Here is a 17,995-nt window from a genome sequence, read left to right on the forward strand (position 1 = left end):
TTCACAAAGTTAAACGCAATGTTGATTACATACAAGAAAGCATACTATTAATAGTATAAATTAATTTTACTTCTTGAAATTTCATCACTCCCTTGCCTTTCAGCTTACTGACAGTGCCTAATGATAACAAGAGAAAAGCAGAGAGATTGGTTCTCCCACTGAAGACAGAATCTGGTCCATTTTCCCGAGTTTGATAACCACAACAGCTCTGGCTGAAACAAATCAGAAAGAGTTTTGAACTCTTGAAACACAGAAATAAACAAAAGGTGAACATTTCTTGCCAGCATGCAGTTGAGCTGTGGTACTTCTTGCCACGGGATGCTCCAAATGCAGGGAGCTGGCACGGGTTTTGGAGGGGGGCAGACCAGGCTGTGGAAAAACAATCCATTTTGGTAAATTAAATGCACAGGAACTACAACTCTGAGTTGGGATGGACACTAGAAGATCCTTGTGGGAAACATCACACTGCTATTCTACCCTAGGCACCTGCTTTTAAACACTTTTAAACTGGAGACACGGTACTGGGCTGTTTGGTCCGGTCCAGGACAGCTACTTGTATTTTTATTGATGGTCCAGACTGCAGAAAAATGAAAAGCTGTGTAAATAAACATTTTTAAGGTCCATGTATCCTATTTTTACATGACTCCAAAACGATATTAGTAACTGAAAATTCATACAAAACAGCAAAGCAGCAAGTAAAAACAGACGGGAAACCCAGCTGCCCCAGTTCTTCAGCCTAAAGCTTCTTCCGAAGCTTTATTAACTATTCCAACTTCAAAAAGGAAACACCAGACAACCAAAAAGCCTTATAGACTAACTAATCATATGGAACCACTGGCGCAACATATAATTCAATACCACCATTTTGACAGCTACTTTCAGAGAAAAGAAAAAACAAAAAAACCAAACTTGACTTCAGTGCTATTTAATAAATGATTACTTGAGGGATTTTATTTGTTTAAAACAATCACTCTGCCTCAGCTAAAGCAGTACGCTGGAAAGCTAGCATTAAAAAATTATTTGCTCTAATCTGTTCCAAGCTGGGGCTTGGCATCTAATCCCTCTTCATTACCAAATAGCTTGGTAACCAAGTATTCCATTTGTAAAGTAGCCATAATAATGATACCAAATAGTTGACCTGAATTCTTCAAAAGTACCTACAGAAAAAAAAAAAACAACTTAAACAGCATTTAATTACAGGGAGATTCAAGCAACCAACTCCCTTAGTCTTATTAACAATACATGAAAAAATACAGAGGATATTTTCATTTAAAGTCATTTGGTCCAATTAGCAATACTGCTGTATTATTTATTCAAAAAAGTTGTCGTCGTAGTCAGCAATTTACTGTTTAACTGTGTAAAATTGTTATGAAGACCATTTTATGGACCAATTTGCTAATGGACTAGTTATTAAATATAGGCACAAATTAATTAATGAGAATTGTTTCAGAAAGAATAGTTTATTAGAAACAGGTTTATAATGATAATCAATAAGCATGAAGTACTTTAAAGTGGTAACTTCATTTGCTCTAAATGCAGAAGATTAGAATTTATTACATTTATTTAGCTCTTACGGTTATTTTTTGCTTCATCAATCTATATTGTTGACTCTTTACATTGTTATTTATAACACGTAATTGTGCAGAAAGTGGAGAGAATTATGAACAGTACAACAATAAATGGTCATTAATGTGGGGGTTTTTTCCACATTTTAAGTGTTAGGAATTTCATTATTATTTTATTATAGAAGTAAAGGGAAAGACAAAGAAAAGTGTTAGAAAAATTACTTTCCCTTTTTCTGCAAATCTCATTGTTTCTTTTTCTGTTTAAAGACATTAGCGCTAGAATATCTGCTATAGGTCCATGAGGACTAGCAAGTAAATATGCCAGGCAAGTCTTTATTTAACATGAACGGCAGTTGGCATTCATTTAATACACGTCAAATCATAAAAGTAGATAAATACCAAACATCTGTGATTGACTTCATGTCATTTTTTGATGGTCAGATCTCAAATGTTGTTCTCCTCTGCTCTTCCTCAGGTATACTTAGGGCCCACAAAAAACGGGTCCTCAAATCCTAAGAACTTAATGTGACCTTATCAGCACTGTTGGTAAAGAAAGGAAAGGAAAGCAAAGGAAAGCATAACCATCAGAAACAAAACCAACCTTAAAGATGGCTTCCTGCTTGCACTGGATGGATTTACATTCTTACCCAAAGTCTCCCAACATTAAAGGAAAAAAGTATGGAACTTCCCTCCACAAGACTCCTATATGATATAACCAAGGGAAAGAGCAGGTTAACTTTCTGAGAGCCTATTGTTACTAAACACGGAGAAAAAACTCCCCATAAAGAAACTAACTACAGATATTATTCTCACATGCACCAGCAGTTTAACTGCTACCAGAATAGCTGGTGTTGTAACTCCCACAGCTTGGCTGTTTTCTGGGCACCATGTAATCCAAATTCCTTCAAACAATCATGATATCATACTTTGAAGAGTTACCCGAAGCATAATATGACCAAGTTTTACCATTCTCCCTCTACAGATAATGACCTTGCTATAGATGAGATGATGTATGACTCCATCTTGGACTCTAGTAATAAGTAGTCTAATGATGAAAATGTTGGTACAATACAGTTCACAAAATGTGTGCCCAACACAAAAGCCTTATAAGGATGACATTCATTACCGAGGGAATAACGTATTGTTTTCTTGTTTTGTGCATTTTGACTGTGTTTCCTTTCCTGCATCCCATATGTAGCATGGATGGAAAATTGTGGCTTTAGCAAAATTAGTTTGGATTTGTCAACTGCTAGAGCCATAGCTGAGAACAGTTCATTAACTCGATCTAGTTTAAGATAGAGCTATATGATAAACTTAAAATGTGAATAATACTAGCTATATCACAGCAGAAAGGAATGCAGTCCCTTAAGCTTAGAGTTGCCTACATATTGAAAAGTTTAGTTTTCTGGCTCAAGAACTGCAATGATAATAACAGCACACATTAAGATTTCATCCTTATCACTATAATTATTTGCGTTATACACGTTGCGGTTTTGGAAGGATGGTTGCAGTATTGTTTGAATGTTGTCACAAAGGTGTAGAGAAAACTGGAAATTAAGCTTTTCTTCTTCCCTTCTAAACAATACACAATGCTGGGGATGGAAAACAAATCTCATCATTGTGACTGTTCCCTCTGATCATCAGCAACATGTTTGGTGGGTCAATATAAAATTACTGCTTGACACATCCACATTCAGACTTCTCTACTCTGCTGGCTGCAGTTTTAATGATAAACTCTGTAAGGAGACAGAGCTAGAGATTTAAACGTTTTTCTTGTTTGTAAGTTGTGTAATAGGATCAGCTCCATCTGCCTGGCCCCAATTCCAGGCACCACTGAACTCCAGAACTCAATTCAGATCTCTCTGAGGACCCATATCCTCACTCATTTCAGTTCCACTCAGTAAGTTCAGAACAGAGGGATAAAATGAGTCAAGGATCAAAGGTGATGAGGGAAGATGTAATGGAGGGTTTTAGAAAAGGAGAAGGAACTGGAAAGTCATGTAAGACTAAAGAAGTGGTGGAGACCATGAGCTGAAAGCAGAAGCTGCAGCACACAGCGGTGAAAGTGCAGAGGCTGGCAGAGAAGTGGAGCATGTCAGAGGACCAAGAGCAGAGCTGATGAGGAGGGAGACAGGTTTTTTCCCTTTTTAGAAATGCACTTGCAATAACGCATGCAATACATGTCAGCAGTGAACAAAAATAAGATGCAGATGAGAAGAAAAAAATGGGGAGAAGTATCAATGTAATAATAACAACGATAATAATAAAAATGAAAGTGCAGAATTAAAACGTTCTGGGAATAACAGTAGATGGGTCCAAGCACAGAGGATGGCCCATGGAAGACAGAGAATTAAGCATTTTTCTTAGTGTGCAAACCTCCCCTGATAAGACACGTTAATGTGTAAAACTTCAGTTACTTAGGAGTGCTGGTAAATTTGATTCCTCAAAATTGGTAATAAAGTTTGGTTTTTTCTCGCTCTCTCTTAAATGCTGGTAGGTTTCCTGTTGCGCCAGGTTGTTAGCACATTCTATGAGAGGAACCTTTCCTAACATTTCAGTATACTTCCTCTGAAATGTCTATAAAACCTACTGTATTAATAAAGTTGCTCACAAACAGGTTATGCTCTTCTTCCACCCCTCTGCTCTCAAAGAAATTGATACCATGCACATTAATTTGTAATGCAGATATTGAAATAACTGTTGCCAGGGAACTACTAATATATAGTAATGTTAAGTATTCAATTATTTCATTAAATCTATGCTTTTCTTCAAATTTTCCAGGCCTGATTTGGTTATTACTAGTTTTAACCTTATTTTCCATTCTATGATGTAGTTTGTTCTTTTCTCAAGTTACACTATACATAAAACCTTTACCCTCCCAATTTATACTTTTGTCTATGAAACATGCACTCTCTGGGACAGTCTATCCCATAACATAAAGAGAAGGGTTTTATGGGGAGACCTCGTCTTGATTGCTATTAGAAGGAAGAAATCACAGTAATTCTTCAATAAACAAGGAGAATCATAAATGTCCGTAATTTGGAATTTGGAGGCCTTGACTTATCAGGTTACTGGAAAACCATAATGATACCTTAATAACATAGAAAATCTTCATTTTGTGTCACACAAAGCCTACAGTATATATGCTGAAAATGCACGCCAGTGCCTTTATACCTTCATGAGTTTTGATGAATAGCCATTTCAGAAGACAGCCACTCGCCAAAGAAAAGCTTAAAATACAAGTTTAAAAGAATTTGCTTACTTATGCGTAGCTATCAGCAAATCTAAATTCTATATGATCTAGGAATAAATCTCAGGGTTTTGCTAAGATTTATAGGTCTATGAGCATAATACCCATAAACCACTGTGTGCTTACTTTATTGGCAGAACAGTTTATACATTTGACATACTGCTGTTCAGATAAGATTATATCCAACTAAGTACAAGAAAAGAAACTGTCAACAAGTCTGTAAGACTATAATAGAAACTGCAAAAGCAGTTTTCATATGACTAACCATACCTTCAGAGTACTCCCAAATCAGTCCCAGGCACAAAAACACAGTTGGAACTGATTTTAAGAGAAGGGTGAAGAATGGCATGTTGCCACAAAAATAAGAACCAAGCCTGAACTGTGTGTTCCCTGTATTACGTAATTGCCAAAGTAGATGGAAAAAAATGTTAATATTATAAATAATACAGAGGTTTTAGCCAAATTATATTTGAGAAGTCTAGAACTAGACAGCAAACTTGTGATTGATCAAAGTTAATCATAGCTGATTAGAGAAGCACATACCCAACCTTTTCATGTTTTGTATGCTTTTACTGCTGTGAGGGTTTGGATATTCTATCAGGAAGATGGAAAGGGCGGAAGCTTAGAAATCAATAGTCAATTTTTCTTCAAAAATCTAAGTCAAATAGCATAAATAGTGATTCTTGAAAACGTGCACAAATACTGTTAAGTAGTGAAAACCAAGCTGGCACAAAGCTCTGACTCTCAGATGTGCACAAAGTGCATAAGCTCCATATACATGAATGTACGTTTCCTACTGGCTGTTAGAGCAGAACCTCTGCCTCAGTAAAGATACTCTGCCCTTTAACTTTCAGATTTATGCCAGCTCTGTATTATAAAAACAGGACAAAAGACAGCAGTGATTAAAGTAGGGATGGATTATCTGGAACATGGTTGGATCCAACAGCTGCAAAATTTGTGATGACAGAGCGTCCCAAGTAGGGAGAAACTTTGCACAAGAAAGCAGTGTTACTCTGGCTATTTCTGCCCAGAAAGTTTCTGGGTCTGTGTTAATGGCAAAGGAATAAATGGGCTTCCAGAGTAACAGGGGTTAATATGGCCCTGTTATTGAACAGCATCAAACAATTAAATAAGATTTGTGATTTTAAACCTCTGAAGATGCAGAAAAAGGAGAATGTATATAATATTAAACCTTTAGAGCTTCATTTTCATAACATTCTTCATACCCTTTCCTTCTGGCTATTCAGACCTGTTTTAAGGAAGTCCTTTCCCCTTTTTCACCTCTCTCCCCACCACTCCATCACTCCCCCCTCTTCACCTCACCTCACATCTTATAATGCTGTCAGGATATTTAGAAGGGGACAAGGAAAGACAAATTTATTTTGAGAAAACGTTTCAGTACGCCTTCTAAAAAAAAGAAGAGCTACATTTTCAAATCTTTACAGAACGGTCCATTTTAAGGGCTGACAGTACTTTGGTCCTGAGGGGCAGCAACTCATGCAGCTTCCTATAAAGGCAAATTTGACATACAGAAATCACCTTCTCCCTGGCCGCTACCTCACTGCAACAGATGAGAATACCTACACTTCAGAAACAAATTTCTGTTGCGCATATCTTCTGGAAGTTAAAATTAAATAGGTTTTATGAATATTAGGCCAACCTACTAAAAAAACGAAAAAAAAGAGCCAGTGACATATACTAAATCTCCTCCTGCTTAAGGCAAACAAGGTCAGTAGCTAACCAAATGACAAATTATACCATATCATAAAACCCCAACTTCATTTAGGACCTCTCAATAGGTATCAGATATACACTTATATGATAAAACTCCCTTCCCACATGCATTACCATCCTCCTGTCTATCCCCACCAGTTTATTTTCACCTCTGGAATGAAACTAAGTGCAAGATCACAATACTGCAAATTTCCCAGTATGCAGCAAAAAAAGGACTTGGTTTCTACATGAAATTACCAGATTAATGAACTGTTCAATACTGTAAAATAATTTTATCTGTTTCCAAAAATTCTCATCCCATTCTCTTGCACAAACTGCTTTCCTCAAAGCAAGTTACACTGAGGACTTAAAAGCACCAGGAGGATATATGGCACTGTTTTAACTTATGACATTTACAGATTAATAATAATAAAGAGAGAAAGAAACTTCAGCACTATTCGTGTAACTTTAAAAAAGTTAATCTGGTAACTATTAAAGCAGCCCTTATTGTATTTTGGACATTATTTGCAAAGAGAGTTCTATTTTCCTTAACAGATTTTTTTCACCCTCCTCTCGTGTTAAAATTTCCAGTAATGCCAATGCATCAGTTTTCACCCAAAGAAAGTCATAATTTGGAAGTGGTCACAGTACTTCCTGCTATTGACAAGTAGACAAGAGAATTCAGGTGCAGATATTCCCTCATCAGAAATAACATAAATAAAAATAAATATATTTTAATAATAAAATATTTTCAGTTATGGTATTTTATGGCCACTGTAGTTGAATCTATAACATGAAATATCAAGGAAGATTAGACTAATATCTAAAGACTTTTCATCTCTAGTGTTTTTCTCTTTTCTTTATTTTGCTCTCCCCAACCATCTGTCCCAGACCTTCCAAGTTTTATGTGTATTTTATGCCAGTTTGCTTTATGTTAGGAGTTTCCTTCACAACAACAAACTGGCTTTTTTTTTTTTTTTAAGAGTTTTGGAGAAAGCATGTATAAATATGTATACACACATAAATAATGGAGCAGGAAACCTGTTTTTTATTCTTTTTTTCTGCCACTTTGAGTGAACACAGGAAGCTAACCAAGATGAAAATGTTTGTGAAAACCTTAATAACGAGAATTAGCCTACCTCCTCTAATAATGCCGTTATTTACAAATTAGCAATGCTATGTGAGATCTCATATCAATAAAGAAAAAGAGGTGAGTTTTAAGATGGGGAAATAAAATTACCAAATAATATTTTTTGTTCATCCTTTCCTCAATTCCTGCTTTGTTTGCTTTGGCTAGCTTAAACTCTAAGCTCTTTGGGACATAAAGAACATTTTTGTGATCTATTTTTACAGCAAGATGCTTATATTAAATAAACCATATTGATATATCCTAAACAGAGTATAGGAGTGTAAAAGACAAGACTGGACATGAAACAAATACAGTAATATAATAACTTTGAATAAATTCCAGTAGACATGACATAAATGAATGTGACATAAAAGTAATTTCGGGACAGAGAAAAGCGGGGCAATGCTGCTTTGAGAAGATTAATTAACGTTTGCAAAGTGCTTTGAAAATGAAAACCCCTACGTACATATTATGGCTATGGATTACCACTGGAGTCATGTAGCCTCACTCTGAAATTGAGAATCTGAGGAATTTGAGACAACCTACAATTCAAAGTCAGAAGAAATGCATAGGTATAAAAAAATATGAAGAGTCCTACATGATACAGAATTGCTATGAGCCATACACTACCTTAAATTTTCTTCATTTCTATCATGACAGTTAAAACAGCAGATTTCCATAGGTGTATCTGTGGGTAAAATCTGTAAAAATAACAACCTTCAGTATAAATGTTAGACTTCCTTTTGAACTGAGGGAGGAAAAAAAAATAGTGATGCTACTATCAGAAATTGATGGCATTTGTAACTTCAAAGTGTATTCTGCCCAGTGATATCAAGACATGTATTGAAACGAGAACTTCTAAGACTAAAAGACTAAACTTTTTAACACCACTTGACAGAAGAAAAAAGTACAGAAAGTAAGTAATCTCCCAATATACTGTCCAGTTTACATGGAATAACTCAGAAGAGAATCTAATCTGCTAATTCCTGAAATTTCAAATTGTAGGACTTTCACATTGCAAAAAGCAGCAACATAATTTTTACTGTCGTATTCCATATAGCCCAAATTTTGGCAAGTCAGTCAAAAGTTTAACAACTAAAATTTCCATTAGCATAGAAGAGAAAGAAAATTGCAAATAATCTTCTTCTCTAGAGTTACACTTTAAAAACCCAATCACACAATTGAAAAAAAAAAAGTGAAAAATTGATTCAATATAAGAATCCCCAAGTATTCAGCTATAAAGTCTAAACTGAGAAAACTGCATTATCCTGAAGGGAGATGACTCCTCCTTGTTGGGTCTACACTTCCACACCTACTGAGAGCGAAGTGGGGAGAGTGGATCCCATAAATTAGTGATTCAATAGCTGTGTTGCAAATCCATAAGAGCTAGAATTCCTTTTAACAAGATACATGCAAATACTTTGTGAAGCTACAGCTAAGTTTTTTCTTTTGATCCACATCAAGCACTTGAATCCCATTTCCAAAGCAGTAAAATACTAAATAAAGACAGTAAAACAGAGTCCAGAACAAGGGGGTTTTTGTTGGTTATGGTTTTTAATATAAGATAAAGAGGAGGGGAGAGTTGCTTTATCAGCTTATATTTTGATTTTATATCTAGTGTGATTGTTTATTATTGGGAGCATTCAGACAGTAAAGAATAGCTCTAGTGTTCATATGATTTCAAACTATGCAAACTTCCCCACCTCATAAGCTGGAAATAATTGGTCTGAACCTGACAAGAATAAGCATTTCTTCAGTGACTTCACACTAGTTTGTAGTCACTGTGTGCAACTGTGGCAGAAGTATTTTCAGTAGCAATACTTTTAGTACATATATGCCATAAAGAGCCTAAATTGTCAAACTCAGCCAAGGTCCCTGGTCACTTAGGTGAAAAAAACATTGAACTAACAAACCATAACTTCTTAAATTTGCTGATAAGCAACATTACCTAGCATGTAAATTAAATGTTACACATCCACAGCTTCATCTCTTAATGGCTTAAGAGATACAGCAGAGGTAATTCCTCTGTCATCTTTGCAGAACAGTTAAAAGAGTTTGGCTTCGATCTTTCCTTCCAAAAGAAAACAGCACTAGGGAAGCAGCATCCCTATATAATAAATATATATGTGAAAAATTACTTAATCTGCCCGAAAAACCCCAAACTGTTTGTTACATTGGTTTATTACAGTGTTACTGCCTCTGAATATACATTCCTTTATTCACCTCTATATTTCTTAATTGTTAAAGCAATCCAAAAGGTTATGTTCCATATGTTAAAGATCTCTTTCTCTCTGTGGGCCCATAAAACTGAATGGAAGCAGGCAGTGTCTACTAGAATATTCTCTCTTGCCCAAGTCTTCCATGCAGCTACAAAAACAAATGTAAGAGCGCTAGTGTTTGAGTTTTTTATCATTATTTTCTGCAGCTGGCCAAGTCTCACAAGTGTAATTTAATTCATTGAAACCAGTTTCTCCTGGAAAATCTTTGACACGTTCAGTCAAATTGTCATCTGTATGTTCCAGCTACTGAAAATTATTATGTCCCTAACACAGATTTTAAACTTTTTTCCTTTTTACCTTCAAGATTTAGCCTTAAATTTACTTATTGAGAAGAAAAAACTTGAGAAGATAGACTGTAAGAGGAAAGGGGTAAGTGTAGGCGATACATGATACTGTACTTGTCCACGTGAAATACAACAAAAAACAATGGTTTGTATGTTTTGTATCAACTAAGGACAGCTAATCAGCTCTCAGGTCAATGGCTATTTGTAATTAAGTTAAAAAAACTAACACCATATCTTTCTAATGATTATGAGCAAGTGTTGCCTGAAATGCACGTTTAGGGTGATAGTATCAAGTTCGCTACTGGTGCCTTAAATCATATGTGTAAGTGAGCAAATCCTTCCGCCTACCACTTCAAATGCACCACCTCCCCCGTTCATCTTTTCTCACTTCTGTTTCCAATTCAATTTCTTTTCATTACAGTGAGTACATGCTTCTGTTGATCTTATGGTCAGCTGGATTCATCTACTGGTACTTACCTTGTTGAAATAAAAGTTTCTTAAAAAAAAAAATCTCTAAATAAGACTGTAAATCAATGCTTAAGAAGAAAAACCCTTGCAGACATGCTGAGTGTGAGAGTTTCTACAGATCTTTAACCAATGGAAAAAAATAGTTTCTGCCTGCCCAAGATGTCGAGATTTTATAGTTTTGGGGGAGTACAAACTATAACTATACAGCCAGTTATGTAAACTACAAAAGTAGCAGTGAATTTATCACCTAGGTCAAAACTTATGTTGATGTAATAATTTTATTCTAAACCAGCCTATTAAAATTTAGCAGGAAGTGTAGTTATTGTATCTTGTATATTAACACGAAAAAGTTTCCCAAATGAATAATCAGCATACAGCTAATCAGCACCAAGTCACTCAACAGTTATAGCTAAAACTGAAGCGTACACAGCACATCTGTACATTTACAAGCACAAGCTCCCCAGATGTTATAAATTACTATCTTTACCAGTTGTCTCCTAAAAGTGTTGACTTAAAGAAAATGCAGTGAACAGTGGAGATGTTCACAGCAGGAATTGTCAACAGAACTAAATTCAACACTAAAAGATCTGTTGATATGTGCATGATCTAAAGGGTCAATGTCACAGAGCTATTACTGCTTGGGTCCACTACAGGGACTGCTTAGGTCCACTACCGGGACATTACTTTCACCTACACTTGATGATACAGTTACAAAAAGTTCTACTACTTTACTTACAATACATACCATTTATTCAAGTTTAGGTATGTGCAACAGGCAACAAAACATCATAACCTACTTCCAAGTCACTTGGGGGGTAAAAAAAAAAAGCAAAACACCAAACCGTGAGCCATTTTCAATTACCAGACAACTCGGAACGATACTGGAGATTTGGCCGTTTCAAATGGTTGTACACAAACTCTTGTTAAGAAAGGAGACGTCAAATTCCAAACTTTATTTAGAAGAGAGGAGCGAGAAGGGGAAAACCAGTTAATTACACAGAACTCCAGAAGGCAGCTTACCATTATCGATACCATTCATTTATTGCCCGGATAGTTTGAGCCCCTCCCGTCGCCGGCGGAAAGGTGCACCAGCGAGCTCTATCAGTTCTGCTAGCACTGACATTTTCCAAACCACCATACACAGCAGCATGCAATTTACATCAGGGTAAGCCCAGCTTCCCCAGCTCGACCAAAACGCCAGCAAGAGTTTCCAAACTGAGAACAAAAAAAAACCCCAAACTCTCACATACTTTTGAAGAGCCGGGCCAGGGTTATAATCTGCGCGGAGCGGTTCTGCCTGCTCCTGCGGCAGCGGTCGGGGCGGCGGCGGGCACGGCCGCGCCGAGGGGTCCCCCCGCGCCCCGGGCCGCGCGTCCCCCCCACCCCTCTCCTTTGGGCACCCCCCGCCCCGCGCCAGCGCCTCCCGCGGGGCGAATCCCGGGGCGGCCGCCGCCAGGTGCGCGCTGCCCCGCGGCCGCGCTGCCCCGCGGGCCGTACTCACAGGGACACGGTGCGGTTGGGCAGCACGGCGGGCTGCAAAGTTTCCACCAAGTCGCCGCCGCTGCAGACCACTTTGATGCGGAGGGCCGGGCGGCCGGGCCCCTTGGCGCGCTCGGCGGCGCAGAGGCAGCGGTCCACGATGAGGTCGGGGCAGTTCCTGCTGCCCCCGCACAGCCCCAGCACGGCGGCCACCAGGCAGAGGCGGCGGCACAGCCCGCGCATGCTGAGCCAGCGAGCGAGCCGCCAGCTGCCGCGCCCGCCGCTCCGCGCCGCGCATGGCACGCGCCGCTCCGCGCCGCTCCGCGGGCGCCGCGGTCCCCTCCACGCCTCCTGCGCCCACCCCGCCCCGCCTCGCCGCGCCTCTCGCTGCGGCCGGCTCCGCTCGGAGGGACCCCCCCCTTCTTCCTCCTCCTCCTCCTCCTTCTCCGAGGAGCCGCCGCTCCTTCCCTGCCGCAGCCCGTGCGGCGGCGGCGCTGGGCGGACCCCGCGGCGCGCAGCGGGCCCCCTCCTCCCGCCGCCGCCCGCCACCCACCGGGCGCGCCCCCCCCGGGGGCCGGGGCCGCCCCCGCGCCCCGCCGGCAGCCGCGGCCCCGGGGAGTTCCCCTGCGCGGCTGCTACCTGCGCTGGAGCGCGGTGCTTTCAGCCCGCGTTGGGTGGCCGGTAACGGGGGGGGAAAACAGACAGATGCGCCAAGGACGAGCTGCAGTGCAAAGCGGGTGCGAGCAGCCTAGGCACAGGTTGGAAAATGAGGAGCTGGAAAAATTATACGGGGTGGGAATCTAGTTTTGAAAATAGCCGCCTTTCCTACCGCCCTGGAGAAACGTGTGTGCAAAGTGCTGCTCGCACCGATGGCGGTGGGAAAGGAGCTTCAGGCCGTGGGCAAAGGTCAGTGTAGGCTAAGAGACGGGACAGTCCTCCAGCCAGCTCTGTGCTGGCCGGCCACTGCCATTGGGAAGGGTCCGTGCAGTTAGCTGACTTCAGACGCCTCAGCTAATGCTGTGGACATGACCTAAATCAAAGGTTTGATCTGTAGTCAAAGACTGCTTCATCATCCAGGTCAACGAGCAGATTTCTTTCTTTTCTACTTGGATTTGTATGTTATTTATGGCACTCTATGGCTTGGGAGCGTTCTCGATAGTATTTTATGTGATATGATCGGTAACTCTTAGGGCAGATTTTCAGCATCAACTGCAAGCTACCCTGTTGTTTTGCCGAAAGTGAACAAAAATTCCAATTTGTAACAGGGACTTACATTTTTAATGGGCTTTTACAAAAAGAGCAAGTTCCTTGCCTTCTCTTACTCAATGCAGACTTACAACACACATTTCCATTGCAGGATCTAGGCCAGAGTTAGTAAAAGCCTACCATGGCTGTAAAGCTATTTAAAGAAATTACTAGTTTTTTTAAAACAATATTGTATTATAGTCCCTTAGGGAAGATTTGTCTTGCACATTTACAGTGCCTGTTATCACTGTGTTCTAATACCTAATTGGAGCCTTTAGGCACTAAGTTTATTAATAAGTGATAGAAGGGTTAGTGCCCTTGTGAAATTCCAGGCTAATAGGAACTTTCTCAGGAACAATCTTTTTCTGTACAGTTGTTGATTTAAAGAATCATAAATATTACAACCTCTGTTCTTTTATTTTTAAAAGCAAAGTTGTGTAAGGCTTACTGGCAGACAGCAAAATGGACTGTTACATGAGACCACGCAACATTGTTATGGTTGCATGCTGTTCTTTATCATAAAGAAAGCCTATGTAGCATTTACATTTGCAAATGCTTTTTTAGCTTTGAAAAGTTCTGTCTCATCCATACTGCTTTTGAAAGCACAAGAGGAGAATACACATTTATTGAGATGTAGTGTGGATTTCATTCAGTGTTAACCTTGCTGAGAAGGAATGGAATTTTTCAGTCAAACTCAGCCCTAAACACATGCTAGCAGAATTTTAACGTTTTTTCTAACTCACTGATCCTGAAAGTTTTTGAAGAATATTGTTTTATTAAGGAACAAGAAGGTTTAGAGTCACATTGAAGCCATCTATCAAATCCTACAGTAAAGGTAGAGAAAGAGTTGTTATTCCTAACATTAGAGGTGAAAAATAAGGAGAGTTTCCTCTCCAGTTCCCAATGCATCTGATCCTTTTTTTTTTCTCGCTTTATTACAAATAAAGCAACAAAAATCTCAGTCATCTCCCCCCCCACACCCCCCTTCACCATCATCTTCAAATATGAAGAAAGTAAAATTTGGATGACGATTTACAAGCACAGATGATGGTTCCTGCTCTGAGATCTCAGAGTCTAAACAAGTCCAGTTGAAAAAAGGACCTGGGCACCTACAAAGCTCAGTACTGCTTCAGTTGACACCAGCCAGCACAGCAGAACATTAAATGTTGGCGGTAGCTAACCATTTTCCCAGACTTTGGAAGATACGACTTCAACCTGCTCATGATACGCAAACAACTGAATTTCCCATATCTTGGAAAGGCGGTATAATCCCAGATTCCCTTGTAAAATAAGAAGAAAAAAAGTTGTGGCACTGCAACTTGAAAAGCAGCCAACATTGCACTATGTTTGGGTTCCAAAACTGCCAGTTTTAGGCAACCTGTGTGCCTGCAGCTTGGGTGCCTTTGGACACTTACACAGCAGGTAGCATATGATAGGGCATGAGCTTCTTAGCTGGGTTTTGGTGTGTGCAAAAAGAGAATTATGAGTTTATAGTGCATATTAAAGTCAAAGATACTTGGAGAATTTAGGTGTCTGTGCTGTTAAATAGAACTGAGTGAGGATTTTTTAATTTATAGTTGACCTTGGACCCTTCAATTTCTCTTAAATATTTTTAAATCTAACTGAAGGTTATTGCACACATATATTAGAAGGAACACACTCCAGGATATCTCTCCTTACAGTTTTCTCTTTTGGTTTGGTCAGCAACCAGAATGTGATGTGTCCTGGTCTCCTCCTTTTCCCCACAGAGCCAACCAGGAGAACTTAAGAAACACTTAAGGAGTCCTAGAATGCCAGGTCCTGCTCAGATGAACTTCCTGGCAGACAGAAGCAAGACCAGAGATTCACTTGAAACGTGAAATATTTTCTCATTTTAATAATTTCTTTACAGTTAAATTAGTTATTTGATTAAATCATAGAAGTGAAGGATAAATTTTCTTAGATCAGGGAAGTAAGAAAATGACTATATGTGGCTATTTCCTTTGTGTTTTTATTTCTGTGCATCAAAAATCTTAAGGATTTTTAATAGGTCTGTCTGTGTATGCATACAGCATGACCTTACAACAGCACTTGGGAACAGAGAGGGAAATTTTATCCTGTGGCTGAGCATGTAAGTGTTAAAAAGGAATGTGAATAAATTTAGGAAGATAATCCTAAAATGGTATTAACCTGAACGAAGATGAATGATATAGAAAGGAATCAGAAGTTAGAGATACAGGTGATTCATTAAACTACAGGTTTACATTACATTTAGATCATCTTCCCAAGCACAAAACAGCAGCAGCACCTGCTTAGCATCACAGGACATTACACAGCAATTAAGTAACGAGCATGTGTTATACAATAATAGGAAATATGGGGAGGCAGAACGTAAATAAGTCAATTTGAATTTTGTCAGGATTTCAAAATTGTATGTTAGTGTTGGAAGAAAGCCATGGAAACTTTAATAACCACAAACCATCAGGGCTTTTGTTTTATTTCTTATGCAGAAGTTGGCACTCTATCAGCCCTCTAATTCCTTGAACATTGACCCTTTATTGACAGTAGTGAAACAGTGAATCATTCACCCCTTTTCCTCCAGCGCCTCTGTATCCCAACACCGTTATCCCATCATGACTGTATCTCATGCTACTCGTCACATCAACATAACACCATGTAACGTCTGTAAGCCTTTGCAATGAAATGATTAAAAAAAAGAAGCCTAGAAGAAATTTGGCCTAGAAAAAGGATAGGTAGAGTAACTGGGAGAAAAACAATCGAGAGCAGATTTCCACTGGGACACTTGGAATTCTGTGAAAAGACATTATTTGAAAGGTGACAGAGGAAAAAAGCAGAATGGATAAAAGCACGCAGTACAACATTCATGTAGAAAGAACCCAATGATTTTTAGCTTCACACATAGTGAACTAACACGTCAGTATTAGAGATAGGATAGTCCTGTTCCAGAAAGAGCTCATATATGGCATTGACAATTTCAAAACAAAGATAATAAAACAATAAAAGCAAAATTGTTCAGAATTGTTACCAATCACTAGAATTAATGGGATAAAACTGAGTGCGCAAACAGACTCCTGGCAAAACGGTCCTGAACCTATTTCACAAACTGAGTAATCTTTTAAGGAAATGCGGAAACTGAGTCATTCAGAACTGGAGTAATCAGAGCAGGCAATCATGTACCGGGGGAACAATGCTGTGTTAGGAAGAACTGACAAAACAAGCTTTCCATTTCTGCTCTTCTGCATTAGCACAATGAGAAACACCTCTGTATTGTTTTTATGTTAAGACATCATAATGTAAGAAGCCCTCAAATATCATTGCCTTGTTTTCCCTCCCCTTATATTTTGCACCATATTTACAGTTATATAGTGTTGTACCTGAAATCAAAATGGTTTTGACCGCTTCTGTCCTTGCAGGGTGACAGGTTTCCGAAAGAGTTGCATTGAACTTTTCATTGAAATAAGGAGGTCCTTGAAGTTAGACACCTCTTGTGAAAAAAATGTGACTTTATTTGTTCTGTAGCAAAGCAGAGACCAATGCAAAATTCTGTTTGAAAAGGAGAATGTAGCTGCAAAGTTATACACAAATAATGATAAGCTATCAGTGGGGAGTAGAATAATTATCACAAAATTATCAACAGTGAAATAAATAAATAATATTTGGAGGAAAAAGCTAGAGTTTTAGCTGTTTCTCAAAGCTGAGCCAAGTTTTTTCCAAGCAATACTTCAGAGTTATTGCCAAATAATATAAACTCCCCCCCTTCCCCCCCCAAAAAAAAATCATACCTACATGGGAGTATATGTCAGTGTAAATTTCTGATGACCACCAAATGCAACTCCAACTGTTACCAAGGCCCTCAGCTGCCTCAGAAAACAGATTGAAATTGTTCAGAAATGCTATTAATGGCACATATTTTTAAACGTTCTACCCTTCATCTCTTCATGCTGTTTTATTTACTTGCACAGTAGCAGAAGAATAACACTTTTGCACGGTCAGCCAAAGGAGAAGCAGCTTTTTTTTAACTTTGTACCTTCTGAGGTCTCACACGGGTAAGGTTCATACTGCAAAACTGCACTGAAAATTAAAACGCTGTCCTGCAGAAGGCAGAGCAGAAAGTACAGAGGGGACAACAGCTGCCTTCTGTCCCACAGACCCAGGCATCTATTCCTGCAGGAATGTGGGGCTTTTGGGAGAGCCACCCTCTTTCTCTCGCAAATGGTTTTAAGATGCACTGGGAGAACGTATTTTTGGATGTTGATGTACGCATGCCAGTGATTCTCAGTGTTGTTCATTCCTAAGACACGTGAGAATTCTGAGTGACTTACCAGCATGCCTTGTATCAGAGAAAAAGGGAGAGAAAAACACAGAAAAAACTAGCTCCCTAAAAATTGAGTATTTTTCAGGTAGAGCACTATTTCAAGCTTTATTTTCCTGTCATACAAGAATGGTTTTCTCTCTGTCATCTCCCTGCATAAAGAAGGTCAAATGAGTCTTTTCCACACCTTCCTGAATTGTGAAGATCTCTTAATACCCTCCTTCATGCTTCTAGAGGTGGCAGGTTAGGTAATCTCTTCACTGCAGAAGAG

The 17,995-nt window shown here is 39.1% G+C and overlaps 1 protein-coding gene across 1 annotated transcript in view; it reads right to left on the reverse strand.

Moving 5' to 3' along the window:
• The window catches only part of LOC140655747 (adhesion G protein-coupled receptor A3-like), a 293,963-nt gene extending 281,553 nt beyond the window's left edge, over positions 1-12,410 (reverse strand). Inside the window, exon 1 of the mRNA XM_072870589.1 lies at positions 12,190-12,410. Coding sequence (XP_072726690.1) covers positions 12,190-12,410 — 221 coding nt within the window. The remainder of the gene's footprint in view (positions 1-12,189) is intronic.
• Positions 12,411-17,995: the final 5,585 nt, after the last annotated feature.

The sequence above is a fragment of the Ciconia boyciana genome, chromosome 8 (genome assembly GCF_034638445.1).
Source record: "Ciconia boyciana chromosome 8, ASM3463844v1, whole genome shotgun sequence".
Lineage (NCBI taxonomy): Eukaryota > Metazoa > Chordata > Aves > Ciconiiformes > Ciconiidae > Ciconia > Ciconia boyciana.